The 27,398-nt window shown below is 42.6% G+C and overlaps 1 protein-coding gene across 1 annotated transcript in view; it reads right to left on the minus strand.

The window, feature by feature from the left end:
• Positions 1-27,398, minus strand: part of LOC138249944 (amine oxidase [flavin-containing] A-like) — a 468,327-nt gene that overhangs the window by 277,944 nt on the left and 162,985 nt on the right. The window contains exon 2 of the mRNA XM_069204200.1: positions 17,620-17,714. Coding sequence (XP_069060301.1) covers positions 17,620-17,714 — 95 coding nt within the window. The remainder of the gene's footprint in view (positions 1-17,619; positions 17,715-27,398) is intronic.

Raw genomic sequence — 27,398 nt, forward strand, 5'->3', positions numbered from 1 at the left:
TAATCATGCTGTAGCATTGTTTTCCTTCAGTTCTACATTGAAAATCGATGTATACACTTAAATTAAATTAAAATACAATAATATTTAACATTCAAATACTGTTAGTATTTCAGTTTTAATTAAATACATGTTTTTACTGTTTTTCCCTGTGCTTTACCATAGGGAGACTCTGCAACTAAAAAGCTGGTAAATAATTGAACCTGGGGAAATGTTTGTTTGTGCATCTTTGGAATTTTCCTTTAGTTACTGAAGACCTGCATAACAAAGATTACATTACTTGTAGCACACATATAATAAAATGACTGAATGTTCTCAACTCTACCAGGCATCTATAGCTGAAACTCAAATTAACAACAACCTATTTCAGCCATGCTAATAAGTTTAGAAAGGAACCCAAATCAAACTTTTTTTTCCCGCTTTTACTATATCGGTGAATGTCTTTGTAGGTCTGCCCCTTGTTTTGAAGGGAAACTATTTGAGGAGGAGCAGGGAGAGGGTTCATAGGCAAAGGCTTAAAATCTTTGGAATGTCCAGGAAAGTGGTCATTTCCAGAAACCGCTTCTCTTCTGATATGATCCTGGACATTGTTGCTGACTGGAAGTAGGACCTGAATTCACCTACAGCAAGCTCTCAAGCTAACCCAGCATATATCAAAATATTGGCTGCACTCCATTTCATTAGATCGTTCTAAACGGTCTCCATTGACAATGTTAGTATCTGACAGGCAAGCCAGTCTTGATGCTCTCATCAGGCACTGAGATGAATCAACAGAAGAGGGCACCCGTTTATCGCCATGACTCTGTCACTGGCATAAGGGCAAGGAGTCGCAAGGGCATTTTATGCCTTTCCCCACTTCCCTATTGTGCTAGATACCATAGACTGCACCCATGTGGTACTTCAGCCACCTCTCCGTACAGCACATCTTTTCCCCACACACATCATTGGCACTCCATCAATGTGCAGGCAGTCTGGGATGCTAGGGGATGCTTCACTGATGTGTATGCAGCCCTTCCTGGAAGCACACATAACAGCTACATCTTCCAACAGTCACCTTTTGCATGTTGCTTGGTTGCTGGGTATTTTGATGACGTGTCTTATTAGTAAACAACTGTTATATACATAAGGTATTTTCCCTCATCACCCCACATAACCTGGACTACATATAAAGCAAGGAAAAAAAGAGGTGTGAAGTGGTGACAAACTGAACCTGTTGTACTTTGCCACAATTAAATCATTTTCAATTGGGAATTTTATGAAATCAAACATTTGGTCAAATTCCAAAATAAAAGTAATGATTTCAATGTGGCAAAGTACTCCAGGTGCAAGTCTCCATCTCCTCACACCCTACAGTTGTCCAAACACAGTACTGAAGCAGAGGTACAAAAGGGCACACATGCTACACAAGTCATTATTGAACACAGTTTTCAGGTCCTCAATTCATGATTCAGATGTCCTGACCATACAGGAGTGAAGGAGAGAGAAAGAGCTTTGGGTATTGGTGTATTACCCAGACATAGGCCCTCATTCTGACCCTGGCGGTCTTTGACCGCCAGGGCGGAGGACCGCGGGAGCACCGCCGACAAGCCGGCGGTGCTTCAATGGGGATTCCGACCGCGGCGGTAAAGCCGCGGTCGGACCGGCACCACTGGCGGGGTCCCGCCAGTGTACCGCGGCCCCATTGAATCCTCCGCGGCGGCGCAGCTTGCTGCACCGCCGCGGGGATTCTGACCCCCCCTACCGCCATCCAGATCCCGGCGGTCGGACCGCCGAGATCCGGATGGCGGTAGGGGGGGTCGCGGGGCCCCTGGGGGCCCCTGCAGTGCCCATGCCACTGGCATGGGCATTGCAGGGGCCCCCGTAAGAGGGCCCCTAAATGTATTTCACTGTCTGCTGCGCAGACAGTGAAATACGCGACGGGTGCAACTGCACCCGTCGCACAGCTTCCACTCCGCCGGCTCGATTCCGAGCCGGCTTCATCGTGGAAGCCTCTTTCCCGCTGGGCTGGCTGGCGGTCTGAAGGAGACCGCCCGCCAGCCCAGCGGGAAAGTCAGAATTACCGCCGCGGTCTTTCGACCGCGGAACGGTAACCTGACGGCGGGACTTTGGCGGGCGGCCTCCGCCGCCCGCCAAGGTCAGAATGAGGGCCATAGTGTGCAAGATCATTATTGTCTGTTGTGTGTTACAATCATTGCAATACAAAAGGGAAAATATATAGATCTTGACCCTGATCTATGCCTACATCCAGGTACCCAGAGTGAGGGTACGGAATAGAGGTCAGGGTAAGTAAGTGTGGGATCAGCTGGTCAACTGATTTTCTCTATATCTGCTAGTTTGGTTACTGTATTTATGTGGTTGCACAAATTGTTGTCAATTATATATGGCGGACAACTAACCAACTGTCCGTAGATACAATCCTGAGACAACGCTGTCCATTTCTAATGGCAAAGATTTCCTTGCTACTGCTAGTCCTGGTGTTGATGTGATATGCAAGAGTTGTTTGCTTGGTGTTCCATATCTGCTGGTGATAGCATCTTACTGCTGATTTGAATATGTCTTTATCTGTGGTGTCTTGACTTGTTCTCCATTTGCACTTCAGTTGCTTGCAGTGATGTTTCATCAGCCTGAGTTCCACTGTGTACCAGTTGACCTGTCTGTAAGTCTGTGGTAGTGTGAGATGGGTATGCTAAAACTGATGAGCATGTGGCCTGTCCAGATCACAGTTGTTTGCTTGTCCAGTGTGGTGGCTGAAGGGAAAATTTATTCAAATAAGTGTTCAGCGATGTGGGTGGATTCTGTAAAGCGCTGGGTGAGGCCAAGGCCTCTGAGGTTTTCTAGGAGAGTCGTAGAATTTGGGTCGGTGTGCTCTTCTAGCTGAAGGTTAAGGTGTCTGAGGAGGATGAAGGTGCTGGTATTGATGATGAGAGGTGGGAGGAAATCTGTGATGTCACTGGCAAAACTGATGTGAGGTCCTGGTAGGTCAAGGCTCTATCCAGGAAGATGTTACCTGTGAAGTGTGTCTTGAACATGGGTTGGTTCAGGCAACTAGAGGGGTTCATGTAGGTGGTGCAGCGGACCATCTTTGAATATTATGGTGATTCTACCTCTGGGCTTGTGCTGATGGTTGTGCCTCGTGATTCTGTAGCTGGTGGGGATGGCTGTACTGATGTCTGGTGATAAGGTTGGGTCTAGCCATATTTATGTGAGAAGAAGCGGCCCAGAATGTGGTCGTGCAGTAGGTACCATATATCCGTGGTGTGTTTGGTGAGTGAGCAGGTGTTGAGGAGCATGCATGTGAGTGTCCTGTTTGAGTGGTGTTTGGTCTGTGTGGGCAAGTGGCTGGTTTGTGTGTGTGAGTGAGTGAGTGTTGGGTTCTGTTGGTGCACAAGTGGTGAGTGAAGGGTGTGAGATAGGGCATGTGAACTTGGAGGAGGTGTGTGTGAATGCTTTTTCCGTGCTGTGGTGTGGCAGTAGTGCAGTGAGTGCCAGTTGGGGTTAAGAGACTGGAGGAGCGCAGGAGGTGAGCAGAGTGTAGGGGGAGAACCACAGTTCCTAGTGCTGGGCATGGTCCAGACGAAGATCAGCATCTTAGGTGCATCAGAGGTTCGTCAATGCTTCAGCCGTGCAGTGTACAGTGGGCTGAAACCAGGGATGCCATTTCCTGTGCTATCAAGTTGAAGATATTTTTAAGTCTGTATATTCACAAGGCATTCCCTCTTTGTAACACTTACTCCCCTCCACTGTGAGCAGATTCACTCACACAAACATCTTCATATAGGAAAATCCTTTTACGAGTGCAAAACCAACCTGTGAAACATGGAAAAGACTATTTGTGATCGTAAAAAAATATATATGCATGTGTACCCCAAACTAACGCAAGCACATAGCTTTGCATATTAGACCTTTCATTGCTTTACGCCTATAAGTGTAAATATGTGAATGTGTTATACAAATATAAATTTGTAAAGTGTTTTTATGCAAATCTTCACTTGATGTTCACAATCTTACATCGTTTTCCATCACCCTCCTTAATGTACTGTGTCCGTTACTAAAATTATATCAGTGTTATTCTGTGCAACTTAAGTCACAAAAAAGACTATGATGTGCCAATTTGTAAAATAATTTATTTTTTATTTTGCTGACAAAGTTATTGGGGACAGGGGAATGTGTAAATGCTACTTGTGTATTTAAGGCAAGCCAGTACAAATAGCAGGAGCGATGCCATTGGTAGCTACATTAGTAAATGTTGATAACAAACCCTATGTTTGTGTACAGCGGTATCAAAGACTCAGAAAAGTGTTGAGGCGGGGGAACAGGATCACTAAGGGCCAGATGTAGCAAGCAGTTTTGCCCATTCTGTGTCTATGGGAAAATGTGTTCATACATATGGTCCTTAGTTCTTAGTTAGCAGAACCATATTCATATCTGGGGTCCCGATTACAGACAGCCTGATTAATTGTTCTATAAGTGGTGTTATCGCATCTGATAAATTCCAAGTTCTGCAGAGTAAGACTATATAAGTGCCATAAAAATCACAACTTTTTCCAGAGTGACCGTAGCTAGGGACCCAAAAAAAGTTTTTTCTACTATGTTGTATGAAGAGTATTGAGAACGGTGGAAGTTTCTTGCTGGTACACCTTAACTGGAATGGGAAACAAGAGCTTAGGTGAAGATAGACCTGTTTTGCTACAAATGGCAGTGTCACAGTGCAACATAAAGAGGTAAACCAAAGACATCATTTCTTTATGGAAATATAACTCAATAGTTAAATCTAATAATGGGAGCAATACAGATCTTTATTCATCCTTTGGTTCATAACTGAGCAACTAAATCAAAAGATACAGGGTGAGATGGTGTTGTAATGTAGCATGGATGTGATGTCTATAGCTACGGACTGCAACGCCTTTTTGATTTATTATACATGTTTGCCTTTGTATGCCTTTGTTTTTAAGAACTGAAAAACACTGCTCAAAATACACCACAACGAGTAATTGGTGTTTTGTGTATTGTGCTGTCGTAGCTTGGACTCTTGCTCTGGGCAAGACTGCTGGTTAAAGGATGACAGTATTTTGCTTGTAGGCAACTATGCCTATCCTACAACAAGTCGCAACCGTTGTCCCAACCTTATCGGCTCACTAGCAGCACCTCACCAGAAACACAATAGTAAAAGGTGATTTGTGGCAGCCTTTACGCATGGACTCGAGAATAAGACATCTCAGGGAGTGTCGTGGTTAAACGTAGATTACCCCTTTCTCACAGATATATCATGTCTCATACAAACACAGGCAATGACAAAGATGCAGTAAAGTTTCAATAGTTTTTATTTAACATAACTGCAATTTGCGATAAGTTGCATGGGCTGCAATGATTAGGATAATAAATAATGCAAGGAACAGAATTGTGAAGACGAGAGTCATTATTACAAAGACCCCCACCATCTTGCAATGCATAGAAAAGACATATAAGATGTACTATGCCCTAATACCCTAATGTGAAAGGCCTAACCTCCTACCTAAAGGACAGCTGGGTTTGTTAAAACTAATCTGCAAATGCCATGTCCATGATAGGAGCCCCCAACCCTCGTTACCTTGGAATGAGGTCTCTATCTCAGACTCCGCAGGGACACGAAGACTGGGTCAGCGTCAAGACGACGTGCAGCACCGATATCAGCGATGGTGGCGATGCCCTCTGGTCGGAATCCCTCTGATTATCTGTCTCCAGTGCGATATATTTATACAGATCTACAAGGACCCCTGACGTAGGTGTGTTCCCAAACAATAGATAACAGACATGCTTGGGACGGCAATTAATATAAACAATCCCTCGAAAGTATAGAGAGGGAAAATCCCTAAGTGTGAACAGCTACTGTTTGTTTGTCTTTGTTGCTTGATCTTGACGCCTTAGCGACACTGATAATGTAACTCATAACAAGTGGCCTAACTATAAACAAGGCAGCCATCTTAGAAGAATTAAATAATTAAATGGGCTAAGACAGAGCAAGCTAAGTAGGTTAAAAGTCACTAGGTGATGGGGGCACGAGTCTGCAAGCCAGAGGCTAAGCTAACTCCTGTTATCCCACTAAAACGAACTAGGATTCACTACACCCTCCCCATTGCCGTAACAGGTATGACGAAGGTACAGGAACCCAAACGCTAAAATTGCTCTGAACTAAAAAGCTAAAAGCATAAAATCAGCTAAAAAATCTTTAAAATGTGTTAAAAAAGATAATAAAAATAATTCCGTGAAAACACATACAGAGATGTTAATGTCAACCATGACAAGCACAGCGTGCCAAAGCAAAGTTAATTTAAATGCATAATTTTGAATCGGGAATGGCAAGTCAATTCATAAAATTATTTGCTGTACGCATGATCTTGAAGAGTGTCATCGAAGTCACCAACCAAGGACCTAAAAAATGAATCAACATCATCTGATGTCAAATCGAGTGCTGGGCGGACAAACGGATCCACAGAGCAGTAGTGTGCAGTATGCTCCAATTCCACCAGCAAGGGTGCACCGAAGATCCGAACCATGCGCTCACGGCACAGTGGAGTTGGTGGGAGCGGCTCCATTGCTCTGAATTGCTGGAAAGAAACAACCACTGCGAATCAGAAGAAATAGCAGTATTAGTCTGCCAATCAAAGCCAAAATAATTGGAAAGCCACCAAACACACTTGAAAAGAGCAAATGGATGGCTGACGGGATGACTCCGAAGACAGTCTGAAAGATCGACACGAAACCAGACCCGACAGCCTTAAAGAAATGAACAATCCCAGTGGTGCTCGAAGCATTGAATATTCTGGATACCAGTTCTCCAAAGTGCTTGGGGAAGTTGGTATTTAATAGGGATTGTATCTCGGCTGATGATCTCGAAACTGGAGAGCATACGTCTCCTTTGCGGATGTCAAGGCGACCTGTTTTTGAAACAATAGCGCCTTTAGCCTGCTCAGCTTGTCATAGTTCACATTAATAGTATCTATGTGGGGCCACATGTCAGATACTTTTATCTCTCGTGTGGGGGGAAACAAAACATGTCCACAACAAGTAACGACCTTCGAGACCGAGATTGCGTAGGCAATTCCTGGTCGCATGCCGCAACAGATTTGATCGTTCAGTACCACAGAAATTCCATTGGAAAGTACATGAAATACCAGGTGATTCAAAGGGACGGAGTACCCCTCAGTAAACAGGCCAAATTTGCGACCCCCGCATTGCAAAGACCGTGAAGAGACACCTGCTTGCATTTCATGGAATGAAGAACAGCAGTCTCACATTCACTTCTGCTAAGAATGGCCTCTGTTTTGCCGTTCAGGAATTTATAGTCAAAGGGCAACTCCCACTCTTCCTTAATATAGCTAGCTCCTAGTTGCTCGTACCTTCCCACTGCAAGATTTTTCAGGCAGCTCGAGAAACGAAAGGTCGAAATAGGTAAATTAATGATGCCATGTAAGAGACAGATAGTTGAAGGACTCTCTGCTACCGTGAAGGGCAACTTATCTAATTTTTCTAAGCGAAGCATGGTGAAACGAGCCTCCCTTTTAGCCATTGTCTGTTGTTCCTTGGAAAAACTAAAAGCAGTGAAGAATTCACTCCCATTAATATACTTCCATGGAATGCAGCCACTTTTCAGTGTCTGTAATGTCCAACCCAGCTGCATGATGGAACATAGCTGTGTTTGCCCATGATATAACCGAGACAAGTCTGTCTGAGTGATATCAATAGCAGACGACACTATATTTGATAATGAATAAATCCTGTTGGACAGTGTATTCATGCCGTTGTCGACAACAGCTAATGCCTTTTCTAAATTTTCTCTAACCAATTGCCTTAAACGTGCAGCAGCCTCAATCTGGGACAGTTGTCAAATTTCATTGTACATAGCATTTAAAAACCTTTTTGAGCCCTGTTTCCTAGGACCCAGCAGAAAATCCTGCAAGTCTACATCTTCAGAAAGAGTATTCAGGTGTTTCTTAACTGTGGCTAACGTGTTGGTCTGTACCCATTGATGGCACAGCTTACCCACATTGTATGTCGTAACTATACCTAGTTGTTGACCCGATATAAAGCGAGGGTCTGGCCTGTTAATTGAAAAAAACCCTGAAGAGTTCAAAAAACGCACTTGACACTCATTAGTGTCAGTGGGCCATGTTAACCACCCGCCGGGACTGGAAAGTGAAGAATTGTAGGTACCAGCCTTGACCATTGCATCTAGCTTGTCCTCGGTGATATTAAGGAAGTATTGCCAATCTTTAAACTTTGCCGGAGTGGGGATACTGGGCATGTTCAAGTCTTTAATTTTTGCTAACCCCAGACAGGATGTCTGCTAAACAGTGTCATTTTAGAAAATCATTTGCACAGGAATCAGGCATGCTCGAAATAAAGCCTCCCTACCCTGTATCTGCCAATCTTGTGTTCCCCATACACTTTTCAAATCAATAGTGCTCTTCCAGTATTCGTAACCTTCAACTGCGAGCCGGGAAACAAAGGGATCTGAATAAATCAGTTTTGTATCAGTTAGCAAAATTTTCCTAATTTGTGCCGGAGGTATTTTAAAATAATACAACTCTGCTTTTCTTGTGCCATGCCCAGAAAAGTATGTACATTTATCACTATAGTACTTTGGGCTCCCCACCGGTGGTGTAGAACAGTGTTCCCACTGTGTGTAGTTTAATACTGGCCTGTATCTAGTGGCACAGTGTAGGTAGTAATGTCCCTAATTGTTATAGCAGAACATTTCCCCATAATTCATTGTATTTTCATGAACATCATCACTTTCAAAAGCGGAATAGTCCTTCATTTCAGTTAGCATGGAATCAACTGTTTGGACATCCCAATCATGAGAGACAACATCAGGTGTAATTACATCAGTCATTGAAATTTTGAACACGTATGGTATTTGAATAATTTCAGTAGGCCCGTATATATCGAATGGAACTTTGTCCCACACAATCCCGACAGAAATTGGTATTGCTGTAACATTCACAGGGGACAAGTCTCTTCGGATCTTATGTGAAGAATGATATGGAGTTAAAACTTCATCAACAGGCTCCACCGAGGAGCGATCAGGAATATAGTGACCATTTATAAGCAAAAAGAAAACAGTCACAAAACCAATCCATAAAATAATACAAAAAATGTCAAACTGAACACCAAGTAGTTCCATGGGTATTTCAAATAGTTCTTTTTAAGCCACTGATACAGCTGACTTCTTTTTGAAACATTGTCAATCACAGTAGTGGATGAATCTGAATAAAAATCATCAATGTCAATGAAATAGCCAGAAGCAGTCTCTGCAAACACGGGAGCCGGTGCACCATCTGTATTTTGGTCCACATCACCTGGGGGCTCTTGGTAGACAGTATCGTTAGTCTGTGATGTGTTTGTGTAAAAAACAGCTAGATCTTGAACCGCCCTCCCTATGGTCAAGGAGGTGTCTGGAACAGCATTTGACATTTTTGCATAGTCTGTAGTAGTGATGTGCATCCTACTATGTAGATGTATGTCCTGTTAGGTAGTGAGAGGGGATCGGGAACCACCCAAGGGACCTCTTGGTCTACTGTGAAGGATTGGCCACATGGTGTAGTTTGATGTCATCAATGGAGATTAATCTGTTCGTTTTAGAACCAGACAGTGGTGGTAAGATGACAGTCCTGGTGCCTTGAATTCCCAAGACCGGTACAGGTGCTCTATATGATGGACCGAACTCCTTCTTCACTGCGATCTTCTCACGAACCAGATCCCCAACTTTAGGAATCCAGCCAGTCGAAGTTTTCACTAAATCCCTTATTCCTAAAGTGGCAGCACTTGCAGATGATTTATCATTACGAAATTGCTGAAGCTCCTGTAAAACAGTGAGACGTTCATTTATGTCAAATGGTGTTTCTGCTGCCACCATACCAGGGGCATCACAATCTGGGACATACATAGGTATCCCAAAGAGAAACTCATATGGAGTGCGTCCCCCCAAGGACCGTCTTGGCAGATTATTCAGTGCTCTCTGGACCCCATATAGGTGATGTAACCAAATGCGGCCTGAACCTAATACTCAAGCTGTTAAGGACTGCTTTAGATCACGATTCTGAGGCAAATGCAGGGCCCTGGTCCGAATGGAATGCCGCACCTGCATACGTACCGATAAAGATCAGCAAGTGTTTTATAACAGTCTGGGCGTCAGCCGACCGTTGTGGCCATACCCACAGGAATCTAGAACAAGAATCTACAGCGACTAAAATGTATTTGTATGCACCATCAGGCTCTAAGGGACCACAATGGTCTAGGTACACACACTGCAGTGGCTTATTGGACACTAAGAGGGAGGTCTGCGGTGGGCGTTTGATATTAGAGCCCTTGATCTGCTGGCATATGTCACAGCAAAGGACATACTGCTTTGTTCATCTGCATAGACCAGGCCACACGAAGCGTTTCTTTAGGAGTGTTATCGTGGCCGATAAACCAGCATGTGCAGAAGCAACACCCTCATGCGCTGCTTTAATTAGATCTAATCTCTGGTCTTCATTGGGGGTCACTCGATCTCCAACCCCAGGAATTGTTGAGTAGGCAACATTCTGCGCACTGATATGGTAAGTATAGCGTGTAGGGTATCCTTTCGGAAGGGGCTTGCCTGCAGCTGAAGCTTTAACGGCAGTCAATATTTCATTATCCAATCTCGTCTGAGAACGAGTCACTGCAGCCACAGAAGCCGTAGCTACTGCTGCTTTGGCTGCTTCATCAGCCAATGTATTACCGGTAACGTGTACCCCTACACGTTGGTGTCCCAATGTATGGACTACATGGACACACGGCAACTCATCCTTAAGATCAGCCACCCTCCCCCACAGTATTTTGTGTTTAATGGTGTTCCCTTTAGAATCTCTAAACCTGTTCAGTTTCCAATGATTGAGATAGTCATTGTATGACTGTACGCAGTAATAAGAGTCACAGACTATTAAAGTCTGGCATCCTGGCTCAGTATGTTCGAGCGCTAGAATAAGAGCTTTAAGCTCAGCCAACTGGGCTGTGCAGTCCCTTAAGGTCTGCGTGTAGGTATAGTGAGGGTGGAAAACTCCATCTTCCATCACTCCACTCACGGCTGCGCAAGCTGTGGAGTATTGATGTTTAGTACCCACAGCCGGTTGTGCTGAACCGTCAGTGTATATGACAGTATGGTATCTGTCTAGTGGCAAAATATTTAGAGGAGCGGGGTACTCTTGTTTGTACTGGAGAAACTCTTGTGTCTGAAGTTTTGGATCAAAAATTTAATCAATATCAGTGGTGGTCAGAGACGTTGCCCATTGAATCCAATGTGGATGTAATGCTTCAGCGTTAGGAACGCTTGCTTTGGTGACAGCCTCTAAGGCCGGCACAGGGGAGACAACAATAATACCTTTCCCCTGGGCAAGTGGCCTCTCTTTTAAGATGGCCATCTGAACTGCCGTCAGAATCTTTTTGTAGGTGCAAAACGCTGTTCTGCGTTGGAGTATAAATGTGATTTATATACTATAGGTACCGTGTCATCCTCATTGAAGGTGACATAAGTAAATCCAATGGCACCAGCAATTATTCTGATGATCAAATTTGTTTTATTGTCATGTGTGTGCAAGTGTTTAGCTTCTAGCATGTCCTATTGCATTTCCCCAAGGATACGTGTGTGTTCAATTGTCCAGTGTCTGCTAGAAAAATTGGGCTGAACTAAGTCATAAAGTGGCTTGATACGTTGTGCATAATCTGGAATGTATGTCTTGCCAAAATTAAAGAAACCTAGTAATGACTGTAGTTTCTTAAGTGTGTTAGGAGGGTGCAGTTGAGCACATTTTTCTAGAAAGTGCGGGGCCAGGCTCTTTCCCTCATTTGATAGCTCATATCCCAGGAATAATACACTGAGAAAGGCTATTTTGCTTTTCTTAAAATTGAATTTGAATCCGAGGTCTGCAAATCACAGAATGATCCGATTGACCCTTGTAAGATGAATGTCAAGGACGTTGTCTGTGAGATATATGTCATCCACGTAGGATAACGCCTCAGAATCAATATCATGTAATATTGATGTTACACGGGCTGAAAATAGCCCAGGGCTATTTTTATAGCCTTGAGGTAAACGACAAAAGCCTTTCTGGGAGCCAAATGAGAATGCACTCAGGTCCCAACTTTCATGTGCTAAATTCTGGCAGAAGAATCCATTAGAAATGTCTAATGTTGTTTTATATTTTTTACGCACTATATTGTTTATTAGTGCCGTGCTGTGTGAATTTTGTATAGCATATGTGCGTGTATGACTATTTAAGTGTCTATAATCAATGACTATTCTATATGAATGGTCCGGCTTTGCAACGGGGAATAACGGGTTATTCATTGCAGATGTACAGGGCTCAATCACTCCATGGTACTCAAGTTGGGCAAGGATCTCTCTTACCAGAGCTTTTGCTTCATGTTTAACAGGATAATGTGGCTGCGGTTGGGGTGTAGACCTAACGGGAATAACATGACAAGGAGGCTCCTTGTCCCAACCTACATGATTGCGATATAACGCAGGTGCCTTTGCTAAAGCCCATTCAGAAGCATAGGCTTCTTTGTCTGCTTCCGGAACAAGATCGGTGAAAGAAGACAAAATTACATCTTCCCCATGTGGGACCTTGCGGACGTGTTCAGGTGGCCAGTCTCTTTCGGCCAATAGGATATCACTAGTAAGTTCATCCCAAAATATCACACTAATACTGCATTCCATGTCTCCCTCTATCTGAATCTTTAAATCATGAACCCTATCGGGGGGAAGAACGCGGCCATCCGCTGTTTCATCTGCGATGTAATCGCTAGTTGCTGTTGCATCCAGATGATCTTTCAGACTCTGGCGACATATCGTGACCTCTGCCGCGCTGTCTAACAGAGTCACTGCCCATGTCTTGTTCCTCACCAGCGTTCTCAAGTACACTGGCATTTTTAGCTGTCTGTGCTGCCACCTTCTTCTTTTTAAACTATGGCTTTTGCTGAGGAGTCTTTTCTTCTTTTTTAATGGTAGACTGTGGCGAGTCTTTCTTTTCTTTCACGTATTCAGGACGTCGATCTTGACGGCCCCCTCGCTCGCTACGCCTATCCGGTGCGTCCTGAAAGGAATGAGAGGGACGTGAATCAGTATATCTGTCTGGAGTTTTAATGTTCTCCCTATTTCTGAGATTATATCTCCTTTCGGAGTTCTCCGGGTGTGAAGAATCAGCTCTCTTATTTCTTCTTTCTTTGAAATCTTTTTGTTTGTCCCAATGCTTCTTAGAGCCCTCTTGTGCCTGCTTTGTACCTTCCTTTGTACCCTGGGCGGTACCTTGTAACTCCAATTTCTTTGGTTTGGCTCCCAAACTATCTCGTCCCATACTAGTACAGGTGTCGGAAATTATTTTCAGTAGCTGTCTCTCTTGTTCCTGGTGTGGAGTTTCCCGGAGACGCTGGCGAATTGCCAGTGCTACCGCTTCCCTTTTAATGTTACTGAGTATTATTGAGGAAACCGTGTCAAAGTTGCGCATTAATTTCATCCCCAAATCCAGGGCTGGTGCAGCCCCATGCTCATTTTGTATTTGTTTTAACACTTCCGGTATATTGGCAAGTGTTGTGGTACCATGTGTGGTGGTATATATGGCAGCAAAGACTGTACCCCATGTGGCACAGTCATCCACCGAGGGAACCATCCCAAAGGGCAAGCACATAGTGGGCAGTCTATGTTTTTCCTGTGGTCCTGTATGGGGAAACACAGCTTCCAGCTGATTCGTTTTCTGGGCAACCCAGAATGGTATTTTTTCCCGTTCCGCAGGCACTTTACCCATAATAGTATGCACTGTTTGTGGATTAATCCCAGTAGCCAATTGATAACCACCAGGTGCTGGCGGTGCTGGACGCGCTGGTGTTGTGTTCAATGTTCGCATTACGAACTGAACTAATCATCTATATAATGTCACTAATTCATTATATAAATCTCACAGATCTGCTATTTACATATTCTGTCTGCCTGGGTGAGGTGTGTAGGTGGCAAACATAGGCCATGTTGGTCGGTCATTACTTAATGGACCTAACCTCACTCTTTGTAGTACATGTGGTAGGGCGCCTTCGAACCAGTTCTGATGCTCTTGGTATGTGAGAGATATTTCATGATACTGGTATGCTTAGTACCGTTGAATTACGCTCGCAATTTCATATGTGTGGAACGTATGTGTTCTTTGGTCGACCTCAGGAAATGTGACCCAACAGTAAAATGTTTCTGTTTGGTATGCTTCATTAGCTTCTATTATAAGAGTAACATCCCCGCCCTCATCTGTAAGGCCATGATTTAATAAATGTTGTGTTAGTCCTTTTCAGGAATGTCAATGGTGTTAGCCATATTTGCTTAGTAAAACGGAACACCAAAATGGGGAGTAAAGTCCTTTTATGAGTTCGAGCTCGAACAACCTACAGCTTAATCAGGTGTTACCTTTTCGGCTGAGGAAGATTTTCCCTAAGACCACGGACGTCTCCGTATAATGGTACTTAGGGTACCTGTTGTCTGTGAGTCTGTGATAGTCGGGGTATCCATAAATTAGTGCCTAAACACCATCGTTGGTGTCGCCATGTCGTAGTTTGGACTCTTGATCTGGGCAAGACTGCTGGTTAAAGGATGACAGTACTTTTGCTTGTAGGCAACTATGCCTATCCTACAACAAGTCGCAACCGTTGTCCCAACCTTACCGGCTCACTAGCAGCACCTCACCAGAAACACAATAGTAAAAGGTGATTTGTGGCAGCCTTTACGCATGGACTCGAGAATAAGGCATCTCAGGGAGTGTCGTGGTTAAACGGAGATTACCCTTTTCTCACAGATATATCATGTCTCATACAAACACAGGCAATGACAAAGATGCAGTAAAGTTTCAATAGTTTTTATTTAACATAACTGCAATTTGCGATAAGTTGCATGGGCTGCAATGATTAGGATAATGAATAATGCAAGGAACAGAATTGTGAAGACGAGAGTCACTATTACAAAGACCCCCACCATATTGCAATGCATAGAAAAGACATATGAGATGTACTATGCCCTAATACCCTAATGTGAAAGGCCTAACCTCCTACCTAAAGGAGAGCTGGGTTTGTTAAACCTAATCTGCCAATGCCATGTCCATGAGAGGAGCCCCCAACCCTCGTTACCTTGGAATGAGGTCTCTATCTCAGACTTCGCAGGGACACGAAGGCTGGGTCAGCATCAAGACGACGTGCAGCATCGATATCAGCGATGGTGGCAATGCCCTCTGGTCGGAATCCCTCTGATTATCTGTCTCAAGTGCGATATATTTATACAGATCTACAAGGACCCCTGACGTAGGTGTGTTCCCAAACAATAGATAACAGACATGCTTGGGACGGCAATTAATATAAACAATCCCTCGAAAGTATAGAGAGGGAAAATCCCTAAGTGTGAACACCTACTGTTTGTTTGTCTTTGTTGCTTGATCTTGACGCCTTAGCGGGGTGACACTGATAATGTAACTCATAACAAGTGGCCTAACTATAAACAAGACAGCCATCTTAGAAGAATTAAATAATTAAATGGGCTAAGACAGAGCAAGCTAAGTCGGTTAAAAGTCACTAGGTGACGGGAGCACGAGTCTGCAAGCTAGAGGCTAAGCTAACTCCTGTTATCCCATTAAAACGAACTAGGATTCACTACAGTGTGAATCATATTTTGAGGTTATTACCCTTTCCTCATCGATTTGTTACTCTTCTCCCATTTCTTACAGGCACCCACCAAAAATTTTGGAATGTAGGAGTGCATAAGTGCATGAGATGCATGAAGTGTATGAGATGCATGAAGTGTAGGAGTTCATAAGTGTATGAGATGCATGATATTTCTTTTCACGCCGTTAAATAGGTATTAACTCTGAATATTAGTCATTACTTCCCAGTGGAGGTCGGTTAGTTTACAGGGTCTGCCAATTTGCAAGGTCCTGACGAAAGCCATAGGACCTGGTAGGTGCTGAGATAGCTTAAACATGTTGACCATGATTTGCTGTATGCCGTTTTCCAAGGGTACAAGATGTAATTTTAAAAGTATCACAAGTCCTGTACAGGATATTTATCCAGAAAAGTGCTCCCTCTATGTTTTGGGGGTTGAGCCCATCCGAGGACAATAAGGGCCTGAATACGAGTTTGGCGGAGGGGATTACTCCTTCACAAACGTGACGGATATACTGTCAGCTGTTTTACAAGTTCCATAGTATATAATGGAACTTGTAATACAGCGGACGGGATATCGTCACGTTTGTGATGGAGTAATCCCCTCTGCCAAACTTGTAATCAGGCCCTAGGTGCTTCGGAAGCGGATTTGATGATGAAGCACGATGAAGCATACCACAAGAGGAAACTCCAGTAAGAGTCTTTTGGAAAACTCTTAAGGGTTTTCAGAATAGGAAGGACGTAATAGTGGTGCCACCCCCTTTGATTAACTCTGTAATTATACTACTATATTGTTAACCTATTTAAAGTCTAAAGTGAGATGTGTTAGTAGACTACTTGTGTTTATGCCTTGGTGTAGCCTACTCTAGTTAATCTGCTCAAGGATCATTTGGAAGAGAGGTGGGCCCTTTTGTCCGTTAGACTCATTTGTCTGTGTAAACATCATGGGGTCTTTTGTCACTGTAAACATCACCAATGGCACTTAATGTAATAGTAGTGCTACTGTTATCACAGTATATCATCTGATTACAGCCCTGAAATGAAATGCATTTAACCAACACATGATTGTGTAATTGTGCCTCTGGCATAGGTCTAGAATATTTAATGCATGTGAGGTTCGCTTGACAAACTCTTGTACAGGCATTGTTCATGTGAATCGCAAAACTGTAGTCAAGTGTAATTTAAGATAATGCTAGGACTTATTGGTCCTACTTTGGTGCTCATAGGTCAAACTTCCTCTCGGTGTAGCATTCTCTCCTATTCATTCTTTGGAATGCTCAGATATAATTGACTAAACTAGCACAGAGCACAGCTGGTTGCTTGACATCCATTAACATAGGACTATATGTCACACATTTAGACTCATCAAGACCCAATGGAAATGAGATGCCTTCCCGATCTGTCCTTTTTATATGAAAAGACATGTATGAATACAACAGGATGAAAATTAAAATTAAGATTCAATTATATAGTATATATATATATACGTTAACCAGGTTTTAATAAAGGGCATGGCAATATCTTTCTGATGTTCTTTACTAGGGGTCTTGCATAAGAGGCATTTGTGGGAATAAATATCTCTAGCTACATGCTGGAGTTTAAATTCACTCTAACATTCCTTGCTGTTGAAGAGAGAGACAAAATGTTAGAGGGAACACAACTAGGCGAAGAGAGTAAAAGAGTAACACGTTATTAACAATGGTGCAAAAGTGTAAACTTGATTTCTTTACTGTAGGTGACATAGAGCCTGATTTAGAGTATGGGGGACGGGTTACTCCATCACAAACATGACGATATCCCATCCACCATCTTATGCTATCCATAGACCATAATGGGATTGCAATATGGCGGATGGGATATCCGTCACGTTTGTGACTGAGTAACCTCCTCTGCCAAACTCTAAATCAAGCCCATAGTAAGCAATATAAAAGTGCTTACCCTAATTGTGAAAGTTCTTCCTCCAACTCGGTCACGAGCTTCCAGCACCACAACACTCAGTCCGGACTCATCCAGCAATTTTGCTGCAGATAGTCCTAGGAGATAAAAAGAAAACACGACATTTCAGTGTACATAGCATTGGTAAAGAAGTAGTGATCTGACTAAGCCCATTCTGAAAACACATTACTCTACTAAGTGGCAAGTGAAGCAGGTAAAATATTTGAGCTTCCTTTAAATTGTATCTCAGCATTTTTCATAGCTGGGAAAATGTAAAGCTAAATAACTTTACACTGTGCTGCCGTCTATAGAAGGCAGGACATCTCCCAAGCTCAGCTTAGCTGATGCTGTCTGATCACTACAGGCAATGTCAGCAATGGTGGTTCAAAAGGCATGTATTGCAGTGACACCATTACAAAATGTATAACTGGGGCTCACTAGGGGCCAGATGTTCAAACCTTTTTGCACGTCGCAAACAGCGAATTTTGCTGTTTGCGACGTGCAAAAAGTACATTGCGATGCCCAATCCCCATTTTGCGATTCGGTAACCTGGTTACCGATTCACAAAACGGGACTGTGAGTATCAATTAGGAAGGGGTGTCCCCCTTCCTAATTGCGAGTCACAGCGCAATGCTGTATTGTTTTGTGACCGTGAACGTGGTTGCAAAACAATCGCAGTTCAAATGTGTGCTAGCCATTCGCAAAAGGGAAGGGGTCCCCATGTTCATGGCATTAAAAACATTTTTTCAGAGCAGGCAGTGGTCCTATGGGCCACTGCCTGCTCTGAAAAAATGAAACCAAAACGTTTCATTTTTTAGTTTTGTAATGCAGCCCGTTTTCCTTTAAGGAAAACGGGCTGCATTACAAAAAAAAACTGCTTTATTTAAAAGCAGTCACAGACATGGTGGTCTGCTGTCTCCAGCAGGCCACCATCCCTGTGAGTGCTGCGAGTCTCAAGGTGGTCACAAATAGCGACCCACCTCATTAATATTAATGAGGTGGGCCTTTGCGACCCCCTTGCGAGTCGCAGATGGTGTCAGGGACACCATCCTACATTCTGAATTGCGACTCGCAAATTGTGAGTCTCACTGACTCGCAATTTGCGAGTCGCAATTCAGAAACTACTTACATCTGGCCCTAGATTCCTTTCAAGATTGCATGGATATGCACCCTACCAGTCTCATCGGCCTATGAAGTCACTTTACCAACTCTGACTCCTGAGAGGTCAAAAAGTGTAAGTATTGACTTACACCTAGTAGTACCAGTTTCTCTAATTTTTGTATGCTGTATGCATAAGCAGTATTATTCCAGTTGTGGCTTAGTGGTGAACAGAGCACTTCTATTTAGGCCCTCATTACCTGCTGCCTGCTATTTTACGATTCCTGCAAAGTCTTTGTTTGGGAGGGGGGCTGCATTAAAATGTTTTACAGTAATTACTGCCTCTCCTACAATATTCTCCAATTAAATTTCTGCAGGTCTAACGTGCCATTATGCACCAGGTTAAAATCCCCAGCAGAAACTTGTGCATGCTGATTTTATTGCAGAAAGTCACCAAATCTGCATGTTAATGCCTTAGAGGGATGAACTTGTAACGATTAATAATTATGGCATCTGATAAATTCTGATCCCCAGGTTACTGGATTTCAACATGTTTGATAATTATCACATCTCCCACTGGGTGACATGTTATGAGGGTCTTAGTGTACTGCTGTTGGCTCACTTGTTGCCCTAGATGTAATTATAAGGATGGCAATTTGAATAGGAACACCACTTTCCCAGTAATGAGCTTCGAAGGCTGGAAACCTAGGAGGGTCCATTGCCTACAAACTGAAAAACTCATGACATTACCTCTCTATTGCTTACACCAATTCTAAAATTAAAAAGAGCGATAACTCTCCAGCTCCATTTTCTCCAAAGGCTAAGGGAGCCAACTTAGGGTCACATTAAAACTAACATCAAAGTTGATACTTTTTTCTGAATCATTACTTACAAATTTAAGACATTCAGGACTCTGACGAGGACCACTACTGGTAACTCTGCAATTCCATATCCAGGAGTTTAGTCCAATCACCACCTCATACTAGTCATGACTAAAACAGGGTGCGGTGTGTGACTGTACACTTCCTTTTAAGTTTACTTTGATCTACCTGCCACACAATCAGTTCAACATTTCTGCATATTTTATTTTCTGTGCAGAGAAGTAGTGCAATGTCACATGAAGAGCAACATGTGCATCTTTGATTAGAGGCAAGGAATTAAAAGATTGAAAGAAAAGGTTACTTGCCTTCTGTAACAATAGTTATGGTGAATGCTATGGACTCATTCGGCCCTTGATGGACTGCACTTTGTTCCTCTGTACTACCCTGGCAGAAAATACAGTTCACCATATTTAGAGATCTCCACAAGGTAGGCGGAGATCTCTATGTCTTCAGAGGAGCCAGCACCAGGGAACGTTTGTTAAAGGCATTGAAGCTTTGTGTGCAGGTGTATGTTCAAGGGTCCCTCACAGGAAATATTTTGCTTTCCAGAAACAAACTTCCACATCAGGAGTTTCACAGCATGTGAGGATTATATATTTGTTTTCCTGTTCGGGACCATCAGGCCTTGCCTGGTCGTCCCAAAGAGGACAAAAAGTATGATAGAACGTCTGCTCTGAAGAGATTTCAGGTTCTTCGACCCAAGGCCCATTATCAGTTGGGTCGTCAGTCAAAGGTTTCCACCTGCAGAACCAGTGGAGATTCCACTGTCAGAATCCCAACCCTTGACTCCAAAAAGGGAGAGTGTTTGTCGGAAGTACCTTGTCGGCCAAACTGTAAATAAGACCATATTTCTTCCTGCAGGCTCTTAACCTTATGAATATACTCCAACTATATGTTTTCCCAGCAATATATTTCCAGCATTGAAAGGTGGCACCATGCACTCAGCCATGGCTCAACCTGCCTTGGATGTCGTATAACAGGCAGCAACCAGCACATCTGTTCCAGTGTGTGGTGCTTTTTCCACACATCTTTGAGGATTCAAGGTATGTCTGTCATCCATCTGCAACCCTCATTCAGATATTCGAATGCACATCACAATCAGACACTTGAAAAATTTCTGTCATCATTTCCCAATCTGGTTGGGTTGAAATATTATGGCCAGCAGAGTTTGCATATAACAATTACATAGAGGGATCTCTACATAGATATCACCTTTGTTGTGCCACTCTGGTTTACAATCATGTATGTTTCCTATTCAATTAAGCATGAAGTTCTAGCACTGGGAAGCACACTGTTGCTGGGTGCTGTAACAATTAAAAATAAATAAATTGCTGTTAGGCACAAAGGAACTAATATGAGGCACTTCAGAATCTATGAAAACTTGCAAGACATACCTTCTCTTAGTTTGTCTAAATCTGAAGTGTTATATGTTGCTGAAAGATGATATGAGTTCTCTGAGTGTGAACTAAGAAATAATTAATAGATCTCCACAAGAAATCTTCATTTGAAAGGTTCTCTGAAATTACAGCCTTGACTCATAGGCCATTTAAAAGATATTTAATATCAGGACAGTATTTCTAGCCCTCACAAGAACTATGAAAATCACCCAGTTTTAATGTTGCTACACGTCAACTTGGACAAGTTAAAAAAGGTGTTCTTCCTTTTCCTGGCCTTATGTCTGCAGACAAAATCATGAGTTTCATGACATAGTCAATCCCAAGATACCTTAAGTAGTTCTGTTTTACCAACTGAAGGTATTATGGATCAGAACATCGATCTTGGGCCCTAGCTATGCAAGTAGTAGCTCATACATAAGTACACATATTTCACTTTAGTTTTCCTGCTGTGACCGTTTTTCACTCTCAGACATTTGGTGCCATCTGTTAAACCTATTTTATTTTCCTTTACTTGCTAAGCCAGGTTTGTATGTGCAACAACTGGTCTCAGGAACTCAGACCATCTCCACCACACTCATCCAAGTCAGGAGCTGAGGAGTGATCATGGAATGCAACCTACCCATTGTACCACACATTAACCAAGTGGCCAAAAGATGCTTCCAAATGATGAGAGGACCTCCATGAATTTTCCCAGACCTTAGGTTTCCCAAGTCTACCATCGCAACAGTACTCTCCAATCTTGACCGTGTTAATGGACTAAGGGGGTCATTTAGAGAATGACAGACTAAGTGAACACAAATAAATTTGTGGTTCACCTTCCCTGCCAAACATGTGGCTCCTCCGCCTTATTAATAGGCCACGGAACAACAGGGTAACCACTGACAAAGAGTGAGAATGTCACTGAGACATCAGTGTCTCAGTGGCATAACAACAGCCCCCGCAGCGCAGATGGGGGGCCCCAAGCTCCACGGGCCCCCCTCCGGCACTGTGCATGAGCTAAGTGCTGCTGACTGGGCCCGGAGCATGGGGGGAGGGGACCTCTGTGTATTTTGCGGGGCAGAAGCGGGGGGGCCTCAAGTTTTGTTACACCACTGCATTGTCTTTCCCACACCACTAAAGGGAACTGAGTGCAGGGACCAGCAGACAGCCATTTAAAAGGTCATGCACGTTGAGATGACCTACCAGTGATGCTTTCATTTCAGGAAAGGCAGCTGAATACTATAGTGATGGGGCTAGAGTAGAGATTCTAGAGTCAGGTGACGCTCCATGATCTACTGAGTATCTACATTTTATCAGCATCCTTTTCTATCAATTTAATGTAAGGGCTGATGTTTACACAGAATAGGAATATGTTCCTGACTGTGAGTAAAAATTGTAATAAAAACTCTTTTTGACGAAAAACAAAGACACTACTAGAATTAAAAGCTTGCTGCCTGCCATCCAAAGGTGGAACCATTAGTGGAATGGTAGGAGGAACCCTTGCCTTGAGGTGTAATCAACACCTGGAACTGAAGAGTAAATTCTGTTAGGAAATGAACTTCAGTATCCTGTAGTGACAGAACTTGTTTGTGGAACAGCACTAGTGACTCGCACCAAATTTCATGCAGAAATACCGTAAACTAGTATCACTATCAAGTAATGTTCTTGAGTACATAGCACTGAAAAAATTAAGTAAGGATGAATCATAATGTATGATATTTGCATCGATTCAAGACACACTGCTACAGAAGAGCTCCTTTGCTCAGGTCGGTATCGTACTGAATGACAAAAAACATCATTATCTGGAAACGTATACCTGATGCCACTGGAAAATTAACCATCGAATAGATTAGCTTAGGATCTTACTTTATGAGCCTCTACGTAAATAAGCAGGGGCCCTACCCTTCTAATATCAAGGGTTAAGGTATTTATGGACTGGAAGGTAGGTCTGCTTGTAAAGGATATGAAGGTAAATTGTATCAGCATGTTTTAACCATAAAAGCACAAATTAGTTCCTGGAAACTAAAGCCAAAGGTCATGCCTCTGCTTCATAATTCATTATGCTAATTCTACCCTATCCCCACCATTGCTTTGTTCCTGCCTATTTCCTTCTTGGATAATCCCCCCACCACACACACACTCGATTTTCTATCACCTCACAGAGCAGTGTGAACTTTCCCACTTGCACAGCTTTTCAACTAGGTTTGCACTTTGTTCGGCACAGGCATACATACAAACGAAGGCGAGCTGCACCAGGGAACAATAATGTAACACAGACAAAAGTGTTACAACATCTATACATTGATTAAAGTACAGAAGGCGAAAGTCAGAGACTAATAAAACCAGACAGCTAAAAAGACAATAAAACACTGATGTTTTAATCCTTTTGAAATCACCTTTAACTAGCCTGCATCTGTAATGAAATTACATCTGCTAATCAATGACAAGCCGTTCGATAAAAGTCAGCTACTAAATTGGATGACCTTTTAATATAACTACTAAATACCAAATTCAACTGAGCGGGTACTTATTGATGCAGCATAATGTGGCCACTTACACAAGGTAAACAGTTATATAATCAATTCAACACGAATAAAATCTATTCAGATCAAAAACATAAAAGTATGTCCATCTCAGAGGTCACTTGCTGCGGTGCGTTTTGCAACGGGGAAAACACAGCACAAAGCTAAATCTATTCAGATTTGCCTACTACTGTCATCCCTGTGCTGGAACTCTAAAAACTGCCTTGTGTGACACACCGCCTCAAGGAGGAAAAAGTGTGTGCTGTCTAGCATAGTATCTGTACTAGAAGCATACCCTTTGAGTAAAACTTCCTATGTCACGATTATGGAGAATCCGACACACTGGATGTGTGCTGTGAACTTCACACATGCAATGCATGAGTGTTTTTTGAGAAATGAAATCATTTTTTCCTTGTTAACACCTGCTTATATGAGGTGTAGTTTTTGAAACAATGTGTGGTCTGGTTATGTTAATAGGGCTGTGCGTCAAAACCTATGGGCGTTTGTGCTGATTCGCCCAAGTAACACCCCAGTAACTCCCTCCTGACACAAAATGACGCAAACCCTACCTTTCCACTTTACTCTGGCGCAGGGCCCTATGAAATCAGGGCCTGCTTTATTACCAAAATTTGCGGTGGTGCTAGGACAGGCTGCTACAACAGGAGAGGGTGCAGGTAATCAGGACTTTTGGAAGGATGGAAATGATGCGTTCTCATTGGCTCCAAATCTACATAAATACTGTTCTACAGAAACTGATAAATCTGTTTGGTGTTCAGAAGCCCGAACCTGCTGCCTACATTCACTCCGACTGAGTCTCTGCCTTCGACCCTATACAGCGCTCCATTGCCATTTTGTTAGGTTTCCTCTTTTACGCATGCCTCAAATATACAAACACATCACACACATAGGTTTACTATCCTTACTGATCATTTGCAGCAAGACAGATATAAATAATAAAATTGATTCCATTGTCTCATTTTTGTTTGATAAAAACAATTTCAAACAAATATTAACTTGATAACTGAACTTCATGAGCCCATGAAGGTCACTGTCTGGACAGATGCTTACACTCTCATGCCTTGCACCAAGTCTAATTGCAGACAAGGATGAGCTCAGAATTAAAGTAGTGGAAAATAGGTGAGAATGGGCACCGGGGTACCTAGATACTAAATATGGTGCTTCCTCCGTATGTCTCTCAAATTAGAAGGCACACATACATAGTGCTGAGAGTGGATTACAAGATGTATTACACTAGTCAGGATACACAAAAAAGGATTAGGTCCAAAAAGGAAACAGAGATCCCATTTGGATTGAAGAATAAATTAAACAGACACAAATAGTATATTCGTTTTTAGGGTAAATGGCAGTGATCAACGATTTCCTTCGCAGTGAGAGTCCGATTTCTTTCATATTTTTCGCTCTCATGCTTAGGAAAACAAGCACTGACATTTGCTAAGATTGTTCTTTAATAAGTGGGTTCAGACAAATAAATCAATTAAGAACTGCCAAAACTGTCATTGAATTCCTCTATTTCATAAAATCATTTTGATATTTTATACATCAATTGCATGTTAAAGGATAACAAATACGACTGATAAAAATACATATTTTCTGCAAAAAAATCTGCCATTAGACCTCTGATGGCTCACGCCATAGAAATCCGCAGATCATACATTAGGGCAGTCAGGGGCGACTCCTGCGTAATGGCGAAGACACTATCAGGAGAGAAGAGGAGTGAGATGGCCGTCAGTGTTGAGACAGGTACTTTTTTTTTTTTTTTTTTTAGAGTTTATTTCATTGTCACCCCCCTCCCAGCCCCGTCCAAACCTTCACCCACTCCCCTTTGACAATTGTGGCAGCAGCGTCTGAGGGCAGTGATGTTAAAGGAATGATTTTGGAAAATAAAAAAGTTCTTTCTGGAATTTTGTATTTGCAGACATAAGGAATTTATTATTTTGCTGCATCGGGCACACAATAAATTATTGGCTACAAAATCTGCAAATCCTAAAAAACAAATACCGCTAGCTGAAACGACTCAAGAGTTACTAGGAACTTTGCCTATGAAATGCAGTGTAATTGCAAAGTTAACAGGTCATCTTTCACATATTGATTGATGTACTTAAGAAGGTGATGGACTGATGAAGGTGTTTTTGTGTTTTGACTTTAGAACCTGCACCAATCTTTGCAAAGAAGTATATACCCTCCAGACTTAAATAGATTGCAAACAGTGCAGAAAGAAAGTGTTTCACTCTTAGACCTACATTACTGGTGTTGTACAGTTCCTACCAAAATAATGGGACTGCGTATTAGGACGACCGAATTTAAGAATGTGGGAAGCGAATCTGTCCACACCTTCATAGACTGTCAGCCCAATTCCTGGCTTATTTTCTCCACATGAGAAATCCCGGTACGAGTGCGACCGGGACCTGTGCCGCTTCACCAAGAATGATTATCCTGAAGACTGTTATACAAGGGTTTCTTACCTTTTCCCGCAGGACCCTGTGTCATCCTTGGGGTTACCCTTTCTAACCGTACTACTATGCAAGGAGGAGGAGCCTCTAGCGGTTTGGTGGATACCATGGCCTTACATATCATATTTGACTATATGGGTCCTGAGATATCTGTTGTGGGAGGCCCTCTGATTCCTGTGACATGGAAGTTTAACCTTCATCGTAAGCATCTTCGTGTACCCTGAAGAAGGTATGTGGTCGTCTGATCACTAGACACCCAAACGTACGTCTGCACTTACATTTCAGTCGTACAGTTACCACACAATTTCTTGGCTGTATTTAGGGAGTTTTGTTTAATTTATGTTGACTTATGTAACACAATATATTCAAGTACCTGTCAAATCTGAATTCTCAATGTTGTGAATTTAACTATGTAATTTGATATTAAGTACTGGTCTTGTTAGCATCTACATCAAAACTATACCAATTTGATGGTGTGTTCTGTATAAAAAAGTGTGTTCTGTATAAGACTGAATATATCTATGTTTTTATGGGTTCTTGTTGAGTATGATATATCGGTTGTGGATGGTATGTTTTGAGGTTGCAAGTGTGTCTTTTTAACTTGTTTTTTTGGGGGGGGGTTTGGGACATTACAATTGGCTATATGTCTAAAATCATGTTGAAAAATGTTTAAGTAATCTTGACTAAACATAAGTATCAAGAGGTGTACTACATCACATCAATTTAATTGTGAAGGTAGTTGTATCTTATGACTCTCCTTATGTGAGCGTTTAACTGGAGGTGGGTTGTTTTTTGATTGTTTTGCTGTGCCTTCCCTGTCCTGTTCCAGCATCATTTCGCTGTTGGGAAACCCCTAGTGATCTTTCCAATTGATAGCTAGCTCATAGTGCCTCCCCCAAACCCCTAACTTTACCTGGGTAGAAAGTGATTATGGCAACCTAAACATGACACTCTGACTCCCAAGGAAACTGTGAAAACAGATCTTATCCTTTCATTGTCTTCCTCATGCATGCCCAAGTTAAACACAAATAAATATGACATACGTTTTCAAGTACTGAAAAAATCATAGTCTTGGATAGAGTGTGTGAGCTGCTATAATTAGGCAGATGAAACAAAGCAACATTACCAGCATTATGAATTTGGTGAAAGGAATAAACAGTCGAACCATGGCAAATGATTTCTAGATATCCCTACCTAGCACTAACCCTACACTGACAGCATAGTGGATAAACCCTCTGCCTTTGCCCGATCCAAGATGTTAGCCTGACTCCCCATACCTGGAGAACTGAACCAGGAAACTGACTTGTAGTGTAGATGGCAATCCTTGTCTGCAAACTGGAAGATCAGCACCTACAGAGCTGCATGTCGAATGTAGCATTCATCCCAGGATGGTGGTGAGGGAGTGCTCCTCTGACCCTTTGGGTCAGTCCAAGG

Source organism: Pleurodeles waltl, chromosome 8 (genome assembly GCF_031143425.1).
Source record: "Pleurodeles waltl isolate 20211129_DDA chromosome 8, aPleWal1.hap1.20221129, whole genome shotgun sequence".
NCBI classification, from domain to species: domain Eukaryota; kingdom Metazoa; phylum Chordata; class Amphibia; order Caudata; family Salamandridae; genus Pleurodeles; species Pleurodeles waltl.